At 45.0% G+C, this 12,906-nt stretch overlaps 1 protein-coding gene across 1 annotated transcript in view; it reads right to left on the bottom strand.

Annotated features, from left to right (window-relative positions):
* The window catches only part of mad2l1 (MAD2 mitotic arrest deficient-like 1 (yeast)), a 39,024-nt gene extending 26,981 nt beyond the window's left edge, over positions 1-12,043 (bottom strand). Inside the window, exons 1-3 of the mRNA XM_070871109.1 lie at positions 11,939-12,043; positions 2,663-2,809; positions 915-1,035 (exon numbers count right to left, since the gene is read on the bottom strand). Of these exons, the coding sequence (XP_070727210.1) occupies positions 915-1,035; positions 2,663-2,809; positions 11,939-12,011 (341 nt within the window). The 5' untranslated portion in view covers positions 12,012-12,043. The remainder of the gene's footprint in view (positions 1-914; positions 1,036-2,662; positions 2,810-11,938) is intronic.
* Between the last annotated feature and the right edge of the window lie 863 nt (positions 12,044-12,906).

Raw genomic sequence — 12,906 nt, 5'->3', positions numbered from 1 at the left:
TGAAGGTGCCGGCTTTCGAATGAGATATTGAACCGAGGTCCCGTCTGCCCCCTCAGGTGGACATAAAAGATCCCATGGCACTATTTCGAAGAGCAGGGGAGTTCTCCCCGTGTCCTGGCTTATATTTATTTCTCAACCGATAATTTGTCTCATTGCTGTTTTGCGGGAGATGGCTGTGCACAAATTGGCTGCCGCATTTCCTACATTATAACATTGACTACACTTCAAAAGTATTTCATTGGCTATAAAGCGCTTTTGGACATGAAGGTAAGTTCCATCTATCTAGCACCTGTGCAGCCTATGGAAAATAAATCACAGAATGGCACTGCCCCCATAACTCTGTAATGTTGCAGAGACTAGTAAGCTTGATCTAACATAACAAGTGATCATTGCAACAATCACCTGACCCAGTGTGTAGTCTATTCGTACAAAGGCTATACATATAACATTTGAATTATTAGTTTATTGCTTATTTAGTTTAGGTGTAAAAGGTTACTAAGGAAGAGGGCTAACTATGAGCTCTTGCACATTTTTCTTCATCACTTTAAGGCTTCAGCCTGGAGATCCATATTCTGCTTGTCTCAAAGGGGCTGTTTTCGAGACGTAGACAAACAAAGGGAGACAGAACTTTTTGTGTGAGGGAAAATTATTTTAAATGAGATCCATTTATTACTGCAAATCTGTTTACAAATGACATTTACATACACACAAAAAGGAAAAGCACTCATGAACATTTCGAGACACCTCCAATCCTTCTCAAAAAGGAAAGTGATTAGCTAAGACAGATCTAACCTTTTTGAATCAAAGATGGCTCTAGAGGCAGCAACCTTAAAACATGATGCTTGGGTTTTTTTTTTACAGCTTGGACTAGTCCATAAGATGTTTTAATATGAATAGTTCTCAGCAATACTTACCTGTTTTCAGTCATGGTTTTGTCACACTCAATATCGAACTGCCATCTTTCTAGAACCTCATTAGTTTCAATACTGTTGATAACCACCACAAGCCTTTGAACGAAGTGGTGACATAACCAATCTGAAACACAAAAACAGATTTAGAACAAGGAAAAAGCAGTAAAGGAGTCAAATTCCTGTGTAGTGCCCAGAATTGGACACAATACTCCAGCTGAAGCCTTACCAATGATTTATAAATATTTAGCATAACTTCCTTACAAATTAGTTGCAACATAGAGTGCAGACAACTTTTTAAACTCAATCTTAAAAAAGGACTTAAATGATTCGCTGCAGTACCCAAGAGATAAAAAGCCAGTTATCTCAATTTAAAATAAAATTATTTCACCAGCATTTGCAGGCCAGTAGGTAACACATTGTACATGGAGCACACAGGCATGTGTCTAATTGCAACTGCAGCTGTCCACTTGCATCCCTGTCATTTAAAAAAATGAATCTAATGCTGCACCACTTGGAGAGGGAGGAGGAGAAAATGATAAGGAAATTAAATGCAACTCTCCTCCACGAGGACATGCAATGGTAACTACACCCAGAGGACCTAGGTTTTTGTAGTTTCCATTTTTCTCCCTTTCAAGTGATTACGCTAAGAACAATTGTCTAAAAGAAAAAGTTTGAATGTCACATACATGAATAAAGTAGCAGAGCTTCTGCTACTATAGGCTCAGGGTCCATGGGCTTAACTTTCAGAGCTATACTCGAGAAACTTAAGTCATCCAAATAATTGAGACCCCTCCAAGATTAAGTACGTTGGTGCATGTTAACAACTTGCATTACTATGGCGTCTTTCACGACCTCATCGTGGATCATATACAGCAGACACCTCAAATCGCTGGAGAAATTCGAGTCTCATCGACGAGAGCATGCAGAAATCAAGCACAGGCAGCGGAAGGAGCATGTGGCAAACCAGTCCCACCCACCCTTTCCTTCAACAACTGTCTGTCTTAACTGTGACAGAGACTGTAATTCCCGTATTGGACTGTTCAGTCACCCAAGAACTCATTTTTAGAGTGGAAGCAAGTCTTCCTCGATTTCGAGGGACTGCCTATGATGATGATGACGACCTCAGGATATCCCAAGATGTATTAGTCAATTAAATACTTTTGAAGTGTAGTCACTGTTGTAATGTAGAAAACACAGTAGCCAATATGCCCACTGCAGGGCCCCACAAACCGCAATGTGATAATGACTAGATAATCAGGTTTTTTTTTAAAGTGATGTTGGTTGAGGGATAAATATTGGCCAGGACAGGTGGGCAACACCCCTGCTCTTCTTCAAAAGAATGGCATGGGATCCACCCGAGAGGGCAGATAAGGCCTTGGTTTAACGTCTCCTCCAAAAGGCAGCACCTCTGACAGTGCTGCACTCCCTCAGCACTGCACTGGAGTATCAGCCTGGATTATGTGCTCATGTCTCTGGAGTGGGAATAAACCCACAATCTTCTGACTCAGATGCGAGAGTGCTACCACTGAGCCACAGCCAACATATTAACATTATTTAGGTGAAGCCAGAATACATGGTCAACAGCAGACACCTGAATTATTTCATCAGACTTTCAAAATTAAGGTTACTAGAGTTTTAAATCATACATTTGTGACGATAGACCAGACTTGGCCTACTCTTGCAAAAACATTTCACAAACAACAGATGCTCAAAATCTTGCAATGCAAAATTGAAATCAACCAGAACAATACCTTTTAACTGGCCAACTACATTCTTCAAATAGTTGTTAAGGACAGGATCCGTTGTAACAAGCATTGTAAGCCCATACTTCTGTATTCGTGTGAAAGATTCTGGTGGATAGATTCCACGCTGGTACAAGATGCTGTTGATCCCATAAGCTAAAACATTAACAATTGACACCTGCTATTAAGTAAAACCAAACCATATGATTTTTCAGGTTACTATGCAATATAATAATAACTTTTACTCATATAGCGCCTTTAACGTAGAAAAACGTCCCAAGGCGCTTCACAACAATTTTACAACACGTTAGATATTGACCATTGAGGGAACGAGAAAAAGCAGGAGACGTGTAAAAAGAGGTTAAAGGCTCGGGTCTGAAGCGGCAGCCAAAATGCGCATGCAGATAAGACACAGGCAAAAAATTTTTTAAAAAAGAAATTCAAATTACATTGTAAATAATGCAATAAGGAGTATACAATAGTAAAATCAGTATAATAAAGATTGATTATAATTAAACAAAATTAAATATATACCATAATTATAAATCAAGTTAAAATTAGAAAATCGGCAATTGAATCAAATTAAATCAGTTATTAGCTGTCTTTAAGATTCCTTCCCTGTCCAGTGATTCAATTACCTGGAAGAACCAATCACTGTCCTCCATCCTTGTGATGTCATAATTTTATTACTTTTTATTTCTCATTTTGTACTCTTGATAGGATCTGTAATAGCTCTAGGCTCGATCTGCCTCAGTTATCAGGGAGAGTCTGATGTTTAAATCTCCCTCCAGCTGCTCCAGGCTCGCGCTGCCTCCGTTGTCAGGAAGACGCTGATGTTAATATTACAACAACTTGTATTTATATAGAGCCTTTAACATAATAAAATGTCTCAAGGCGCTTCATAGGAGTGTTATAAAACAGAAATTTGACACCGAGTCACCCAAGACCAAATTAGGGCCGATGATCAAAAGCTTGGTCAAAAAGGTAGGTTTTAAGGAGCGTCTTAAAAGGAGGAGAGAGGTAGAGAGGCAGTGAGGTTTAGGGAGTGAGTTCCAGAGCTTAGGGCCTTGGCAGCTGAAGGCATGGAAACCGATGATTGAGCGATTATAATCAAGGATGCTCAAGAGGGCAGAATTTGAGGAGAGTGGAGATCTCAGAGTTGTGGGGCTGAAGGAGATTATAGAGATAGGGAGGGGCGAGGCCTTGGAGGGATTTGAAAACAAGGATGAGAATTTTGAAATCGAGGCGTTGCTTAACCACGAGTCAATGTATGTCAGTGAGCACAGGAGTGATGGATAAACGGGACTTGGTGCGAGTTAGGACACGGGCAGCCAAGCTTTGGATCACAAGTTTACGTAGGGTAGAATGCGGGAGGCCAGCCAGGTGTGCGTTGGAATAGTCAAGTCTAGAGGTAACAAAGGCATGGATGAGGGTTTCAGCAGCAGATGAGCTGAGGCAGGGACGGAGACAGACAATGTTAGAGGTGGATATAGGTGATCTTAGTTATGCCTCGGATGTATGGACATTTCAGGGTCAGATATGATACACGTGCTCGGGAGAGGGATGAAGTCAGTGGCTAGCGAACGGAGTTTGTGGTGGGGACTGAAAACAATGGTTTCAGTCTTCCCAATATTGGAGAAAATTACTGTATTTGTAGCAAAACCCTCAACCATCTACTTCCTTAGAGCAGAAAAGTTACTGAAATGTTATACAAAACAGCATTTAATGACAGATGTCACAGTATTCCTGGACATAAACATATTATTTTCACTTGTGATCATAAAGTAACATTAAAAAAAAATTAAAAGACTGGACAGTAGAGTTGGCTGTAGTAATCAGTCCCTTAACTAGATGGAATGCAAAATCAGACCAGAGTGAGTGGATAAAATTGAATATCCCAAGACCATTGGGCCCCAAGCAAAATGAAGGCTGTTAACAGTTGACACAAATCTGACTTAAATTCATACCTGAAATGTAAGTATCACTTGGAGACCAAAAGACTGTCTGGTATGGGAAATGGATGATGGGGGGGCGGGCAGTGGTAGGGGAAGGAAAGGTAGCTCATAATGCAGTAGGACATTATAGACATTGATAAATCCAGTAGGGAATTCAGGAGAAACTCTTTTCTCAGAGTGGTTAGAATGTGGAACTTGCTGCCACAAGGAGTAGTTGAAGTGAATAGCATAGGTGCATTTAAGGAGATGCTAGGTAAGTACATGAGGGAGAAAGGACTAGGTGGTTATGCTGAATGGGTTAGATGAAGCAAGTAGGAGGATGCTCCTGTGTAGAATAAACACCAGAATAGACCTGTTGGGCTGAATGACCTGTTTCGAAGTAATTCTATGTAACATCCTCTTCTGAGGCAAGATTAATAGTGATGACAAATCATCAATAAGTCTGTTTTCTCCTGACACAATCCAGAGATAAAGGGTAATCTATACTAACTACATCTTGTTAAGCAGACTAAAGAAAGCGACACTTGCATTTACACAGAACCTTATCACATATCGAAAATACTGCAAAGCACATACAACAAATTACTTTTCAGTACAGTGGCTAAAGTATGGCCAAAGGCAGCAGTTCTGTAAACAGCAACATTTCAAACATCTACAAAATGAAGATCAGTTATTGTGGTGTAATAGTAGACAGAGGAAACGAGCCAGGATAAAAGGAGAATTCCTTGCTGCTCTTCAACTAATGATGTGGGATCTTCAACATTTATTTGAACAGGCTGAAAGGAATGCGAGTTAACACCTCATCTTAAGAACAGCAGCACTGCATGTAGTTAGTACAGCTTTGAATATGAAGCTAAAGTTGGCGCTGGAGTCCACAAATTTTCTGACACAGGTAAGTATGTAACCAAGTGAGCCAATAAACAATTATTTATTTTTGAATGTAACATCCTCAAAACAGAAAAAGAATGTCAGCTTTTATCAGCTATTTTGGCTTACTGCTACATATTAAATCAACCATTTTACTATGAATAGTTTGTTATAATGGCTGCAATGCATCGCTGGACAGCACTGAAACAGCCCTATACAAGGCCACAAAAGACATCCTATGCAATGTGACCGTAGTGCATTATCCCTCCACAACCTGTCAGCTACCTTTGACAAAGTTGATCAAACCATCCTCCAACGCCTCTCCTCCGTTGTCTAGCTGAGTGAGACTGCCCTCGCCTGCTTCCATTCTTATTTATCCAGTCAAAGCCAGAGAATCTCCTGCCATGACTTATCTTCCCAATCCCAGTTACCTCTGGAGTCCACCAATAATCTATCCTTGTCCTCTCTTATTTCTCATCGACAACCCCTCAGTGGTATCATCCAAAAACACATCAGGTTCCACATGAACATTGATAACACTCAGCTCTACCTCAACACCACCGCTCTTGACCCCTCCACTTCCTCTGATTTGTCACGCTGCTTGTCTGACACCCAGTATTGATGAGCAGAAGTTTCATAAGAACATAAGAAATAGGAGCAGGAGTAGGCCACCTGGCCCCTCGAGCCTCCTCCGCCATTTAATAAGATCATGGCTGATCTGATCATGGACTCAGCTCCACTTCCCTGCCCACTCCCCATAACCCTTTTGTTATGTCTTGAATAAAAGAGTCAGACTAGATACTGCAAGCTCAAAGTAAGGTGTGACCGTAGTTGAGGAACAGTGGAGGACTTTTAAGGAGCTCTTTCATAGTGCGCAACAAAAATATATTCCAGTGAAAAAGAAGGGCGGTAGAGAAGGGATAACCAGCCGTGGATAACCAAGAAAGTAAAGGAGAGGATCAAATTAAAAACCAATGCGTATAAGGTGGCCAAGGTTAGTGGGAAACTAGAAGATTGGGAAAATTTTAAATGACAGCAAAGAATGACTAAGAAAGCAATAAAGAAAGGAAAGATAGATTACGAAGGTAAACTTGCGCAAAACATAAAAACAGATAGTAAAAGCTTTTACAGATATATAAAATGGAAAAGAGTGACTAAAGTAAATGTTGGTCCCTTAGAAGATGAGAAGGGGGATTTAATAATGGGAAATGTGGAAATGGCTGAGACCATGAACAATTATTTTGCTTCAGTCTTCACAGTGGAAGACACAAAAACCATGCCAAAAATTGCTGGTCACAGGAATGTGGGAAGGGAGGACCTTGAGACAATCACTGTCACTAGGGAGGTAGTGCTGGACAGGCTAATGGGACTCAAGGTAGACAAGTCCCCATGTCCTGCTAAAATGCATCCCAGGGTATTAAAAGAGATGGCGGAAGTTATAGCAGATGCATTCGTTATAATCTAACAAAATTCTCTGGACTCTGGGGAGGTACCAGCGGATTGGAAAGCAGCTAGTGTAACGCCTCTGTTTAAAAAAGGGGGCAGACAAAAGGCAGGTAATTATAGGCCGGTTAGTTTAACATCTGTAGTGGGGAAAATGCTTGAAACTATCATTAAGGAAGAAATAGCGGGACATCTAGATAGGAATAGTGCAATCAAGCAGACGCAGCATGGATTCATGAAGGGGAAATCATGTTTAACTAATTTACTGGAATTCTTTGAGGATATAACGAGCATGGTGGATAGAGGTGTACCGATGGATGTGATGTATTTAGATTTCCAAAAGGCATTCGATAAGGTGCCACACAAAGAGAGAATTGGCTGGCTAACAGAAAGCAGAGAGTTGGGATAAATGGGTCCTTTTCGGGTTGGAAATCGGTGGTTAGTGGTGTGCCACAGGGATCGGTGCTGGGACCACAACTGTTTACAATATACATAGATGACCCGGAAGAGGGGACAGAGTGTAGTGTAACAAAATTTGCAGATGACACAAAGATTAGTGGGAAAGCGGGTTGTGTAGAGGACACAGAGAGGCTGCAAAGAGATTTAGATAGGTTAAGCGAATGGGCTAAGGTTTGGCAGATGGAATACAATGTCGGAAAGTGTGAGGTCATCCACCTTGGGAAAAAAAAAGTAAAAGGGAATATTATTTGAATGGGGAGAAATTACAACATGCTGCGGTGCAGAGGGACCTGGGGGTCCTTGTGCATGAAAGTCTTTTTGGAAGGGACCTGGGGCTCCTTGTGCATGAAACTCTTTTTGAGTTTACCTGAAAAAAAACATAAACATTAAACCGTGCCACCCGCCCTGGATGACACAGCAGACATTTTCAAGGCCCCTTTTTTTTTTTCCTTTTTTGTGGTTTTTTCCCCCCTTTTTTTTGTGGTTTTTTTTGGGGCGCTAAAATCACATTTTTCCAAGTGCCCCCTATAAAAGGGAAGGGGTCCTTGTGCATGAAACTCTTTTTGGAGTTTATCTGCAAAACATAAAACATTAAACCGTGCCACCCGACCTGGGTGACACACCAGACATTTACAAGGCCCTTTGTTTCCTTTTTTTTTCTTTCTTTTTTTTGGTTTTTTTTTGGGGCGCTAAAATCACATTTTTCCAAGTGCCCCCTATAAAAGGGGAGGGGTCCTTGTGCATGAAACTCTTTTTGGAGTTTATCTGCAAAACATAAAACATTAAACCGTGCCACCCGCCCTGGATGACACAGCAGACATTTACAAGGCCCCTTTTTTTTCTTTTTTTTTGTTTTTTTTTTTGGGGCGCTAAAATCAAATTTTTTCCGGTGCCCCCTATAAAAGGGAAGGGGTCCTTGTGCATGAAACTCTTTTAAGTTTACCTGCAAAACATAAAAACATTAAACGGTGCCACCCGACCTGGGTGACACTCCAGACATTACAAGGCCCTTTTTTTTTTCCCCCCTTTTTTTTTTGTTTTTTTTGTGTTTTTCTTTTTTTTTGTTTTTTTTTTTGGGGCGCTAAAATCAAATTTTTTCCGGTGCCCCCTATAAAAGGGAAGGGGTCCTTGTGCATGAATCCCAAAAAGTTGGTTTGCAGGTGCAGCAGGTAATCAGGAAGGCGAATGAAATGTTGGCCTTCATTGCGAGAGGGATGGAGTACAAAAGCAGGGAGGTCCTGCTGCAACTGCATAGGGTATTGGTGAGGCCGCACCTGGAGTACTGCATGCAGTTTTGGTCACCTTACTTAAGGAAGGATATACTGGCTTTGGAGGGGGTACAGAGACGATTCACAAGGCTGATTCCAGAGATAAGGGGGTTACCTTATGATGATAGATTGAGTAGACTGGGTCTTCACTCGTTCGAGTTCAGAAGGATGAGGGGTGATCTTATAGAAACATTTAAAATAATGAAAGGGATAGACAAAATAGAGGCAGAGAGGTTGTTTCCACTGGTCGGGGAGACTAGAACTAGGGGGCACAGCCTCAAAATACGGGGGAGCCGATTTTAAACCGAGTTGAGAAGGAATTTCTTCTCCCAGAGGGTTGTGAATCTGTGGAATTCTCTGCCCAAGGACGCAGTTGAGGCTAGCTCATTGAATATATTCAAGTCACAGATAGATAGATTTTTAACCAATAAGGGAATTAAGGGTTACAGGGAGCGGGCGGGTAAGTGGAGCTGAGTCCACGGCCAGATCAGCCATGATCTTGTTGAATGGCGGAGCAGGCTCGAGGGGCTAGATGGGCCTACTCCTGTTCCTAATTCTTATGTAGTCCTTTATTACAGATCTCAGAGTGCCTCTCCAGCCTGTGAGGCCTCCTTATATACAGGTGCTCCGAAGGGATTGTGGGATCCCTTGGGAGTCCAGGGGATAAGCCCTCTGGTGGTTAGACATGGTAGTTACAGGTTTACATACACAACACCTTTATTCCTTTATCACTCGAAAATCTGTCTTTCGCTGCCTTAAATATATTCAATGACCCAGCTGCCACAGCTCTCTGGGGCAGAAAATTCCAGAGATTTACAACCCTCAGAAGAAATTCCAACTCATCTCAGTTTAAAATGGGTGGCCCCTTATTCTGAGACTATGACCCCTAGTTTTAGTTTCCCCTATGAGTGGAAATATCCACCTTGTCAAGCTCCCTCATTATCTTATATGTTTCGATAAGATCAGCTCCCATTCTTCTGAACTCCAATGAGTATAGGCCCAACCTACTCAACCTATCTTCATAGGTCAACCCCCTCATCTCCAGAATCAACCTAGTGAACCTTCTCTGAACAGCCTCCAATGCAAGTGTATCTTTCCTTAAATACGGAGACCAAAACTGTACACAGTACTCCAGGTGTGGCCTCATCAATACTCTGTACAGTTATAGCAGGACTTCTCTGCTTTTATACTCGATCCCCCTTGCAATAAAGGCCAACATTCTATTTGCCTTCCTGATCACTTGCTGAACCTGCATACTAACTTTTTCTGTTTCATGCACAAGGACCCCCCAGGTCTGTCTGTAATGCAACACTTTGCAATTTTTCTCCATTTAAATTATAATTTGCATTTCTATTTTTTCTGACTATTATGGAGCTATTATTGTGCTCCAAGTGAAAAGGCCTTATAATAAAAGTTTGAAAATATTACATAACTATTGAAGTTGTATTAAATTTAAATCAGTATCATACCTAAAATAATGTCTTACGGAAATAGTCCCTACTCATATCGCAAAGTATCAGCTTGTACATTTCAGCTAACCAGAACCTGTTGGTCACAAATTGTCTGCCATGTTTACCTACAAGTAATCTATTGGTTGCAAAGTGCTTTGGGCCATCCTAATGATGTGATAAGGCTCTGTATAAATACAAATTCTTGCTTTGTTTCGTCCTTCATTTCATTTTGTGGGCACGGGGATGCGTACAGCATTAATGCCCCCCCCACTCTCCCACACACAGCATTATTGCACCACGCGCCCCACACGCTGCATCAGTGCCCCCCCGCTCTCACGCGCTGCATCAGTGCCCCCCCCGCTCTCACGCGCTGCATCAGTGCCCCCCGCTCTCACGCGCTGCATCAGTGCCCCCCCGCTCTCACGCGCTGCATCAGTGCCCCCCCGCTCTCACGCGCTGCATCAGTGCCCTCCCGCTCTCACGCGCTGCATCAGTGCCCTCCCGCTCTACATCAGTGCCCCCGCTCTCACGCGCTGCATCAGTGCCCTCACGCGCTGCATCAGTGTCCTCACGCGCTGCATCAGTGCCCTCCCGCTCTCACGCGCTGCATCAGTGCCCTCCCCTCCCGCCCTCCCGCGCTGCATCAGTGCCCTCCCTCTCTCACGCGCTGCATCAGTGCCCTCCCGCTCTCACGCGCTGCATCAGTGCCCTCCCGCTCTCACGCGCTGCATCAGTGCCCCCCCGCCCAGCATTAGTGCCCCACGCCCTCCCCGCACAGCATTAATGCCCCCCCTGGGCCTCCCCGCACAGCATTAATGCCCCCAGCCCTCCGCACACAATATTAATGCCCCCCCGCCCTCAGTATTAATGACCCCCCCCCCGCCCTCCCCACACAGCATAAATGCCCCCCCGCCCTCCCCACACAGCATTAGTGCCCCCCGCCCTCCCCGCACAGCATTAATGCCCCCCCGGGCCTCACCGCACAGCATTAATGCCCCCCCTGGGCCTCCCCGCACAGCATTAATGCCCCCAGCCCTCCGCACACAGTATTAATGCCTCCCCGCCCTCAGTATTAATGGCCCTCCCCACAGAGCATAAATGCCCCCCCCGCCCTCCCCACACAGCATTAATGCCTCCCCGCACAGCATTAATGCCCCCCCTGGGCCTCCCCGCACAGCATTAATGCCCCCAGCCCTCCGCACACAGTATTAATGCCCCCCCCACCCTCCCCACACAGCATTAATGCCCCTCCCACACAGCATTAATGCCCCCCCCGCCCTCCCCACACAGCATTAATGCCCCCCTTGGGCCTTCCCGCACAGCATTAATGCCCCCAGCCCTCCGCACACAGTATTAATGCCCCCCCCACCCTCCCCACACAGCATTAATGCCCCCCCCGCCCTCCCCACACAGCATTAATGCCCCCCCCGCCCTCCCCACACAGCATTAATGCCCCCCCGCCCTCCCCACACAGCATTAATGCCCCCCCGCCCTCCCCACACAGCATAAATGCCCCCCCGCCCTCCCCACACAGCATAAATGCCCCCCCGCCCTCCCCACACAGCATAAATGCCCCCCCGCCCTCCCCACACAGCATAAATTCCCCCCCGCCCTCCCCACACAGCATTAATGCCCCCCCACCCTCCCCACACAGTATTAATGCCCCACACAGCATCAATGACCCCCGCTCTTCCAGCATAGCATTAATGCTCCAACTCCCCGCCCGCCGCGGGCCAGCAGTAATTTATCGGCCTGGCCCTCGGAGTCGCTCAGGCAGTGAGCGCCGACCGGCCGGTGCCCGGTCTCCCCCTGTCCCGGTCCCCCGGTCACTCACTCACTCACAGAAAAACTCGCTGACGATGGCCGCGCTGCCCCGCAGGGTGATCCCCTCTCGCACCGCCACTTTACCCGCCATCACTTTCAAACCACGCTCCGCACCGCGCCTGCGCAGGATAAGCGACTGCTGAGCGAGGGAGACCGCGCCTGCGCAGGAAGTCCGCAGCCTGGGCAGCGCGCGCTCTGGGGCCAAGCTGCACAGTTAGGGCATTCTCCCAACCCAGGCTGTAATATATGGTGCGTATGGTACCTTCCTGGTTACAGTACTAAACTAACAACCCAGAGGTCATGAATTCAGACATTGAATATAATAACATACCATAGCAAAATACTGCGTATGCTGGAATCCGAAACAAAAACAGAAAATGCAGGAAACAGTCAGCAGGCCAGGCAGTATCTGTGCAGAGAGAAACAGTCAACATTTCAGGTCTGAAACCTTTCGTCAGAATATAATAATTCTGGTAATGTGTAAACTAGTATAAAACTAATCAAGAACTCGAATGTCCTTAAAAGAAGTGAGTGCACCTTAAACTATATGTAGGACTCTTGGGAGCCGAAATTCAGCCTCCCGAAAAGGCCTCTTATTCGGCAGCCAAGCGGCGGAGTTGAGTGGCCGCCGATTTGTAGTCGAATGGCCGCTTCCAACGAAATTCACCTCGGTGGGAGGGGTGGTTTCCAGCGATCCCCACTTCCACCCCGATGCTGCCAACCCCTCCTCAGTGCGTAATCCAAAGTGCACACAGCCTATCTCTTGCACCGCCATATGAATTCCATTGCAAAAATCTTTGTCCTGCCGGGCGGTGCCCCCGACAACTTTTTCTGTCGGTGCACTGTGTTTTCAGTGTGTGCGGCATAGCTGTGCGGCGCTCATTCAAGGTCGGGGTGAGGGGTGATCTTATAGAAACATTTAAAATAATGAAAGGGATAGACAAGATAGAGGCAGAGAGGTTGTTTCCACTGGTCGGGGAGACTAG

Source organism: Pristiophorus japonicus, chromosome 2 (assembly GCF_044704955.1).
Source record: "Pristiophorus japonicus isolate sPriJap1 chromosome 2, sPriJap1.hap1, whole genome shotgun sequence".
Taxonomy (NCBI): Eukaryota; Metazoa; Chordata; class Chondrichthyes; family Pristiophoridae; genus Pristiophorus; species Pristiophorus japonicus.
Note: the sequence above shows the minus strand (reverse complement) of the source record. Positions and strands in the feature narration are given on the sequence as shown.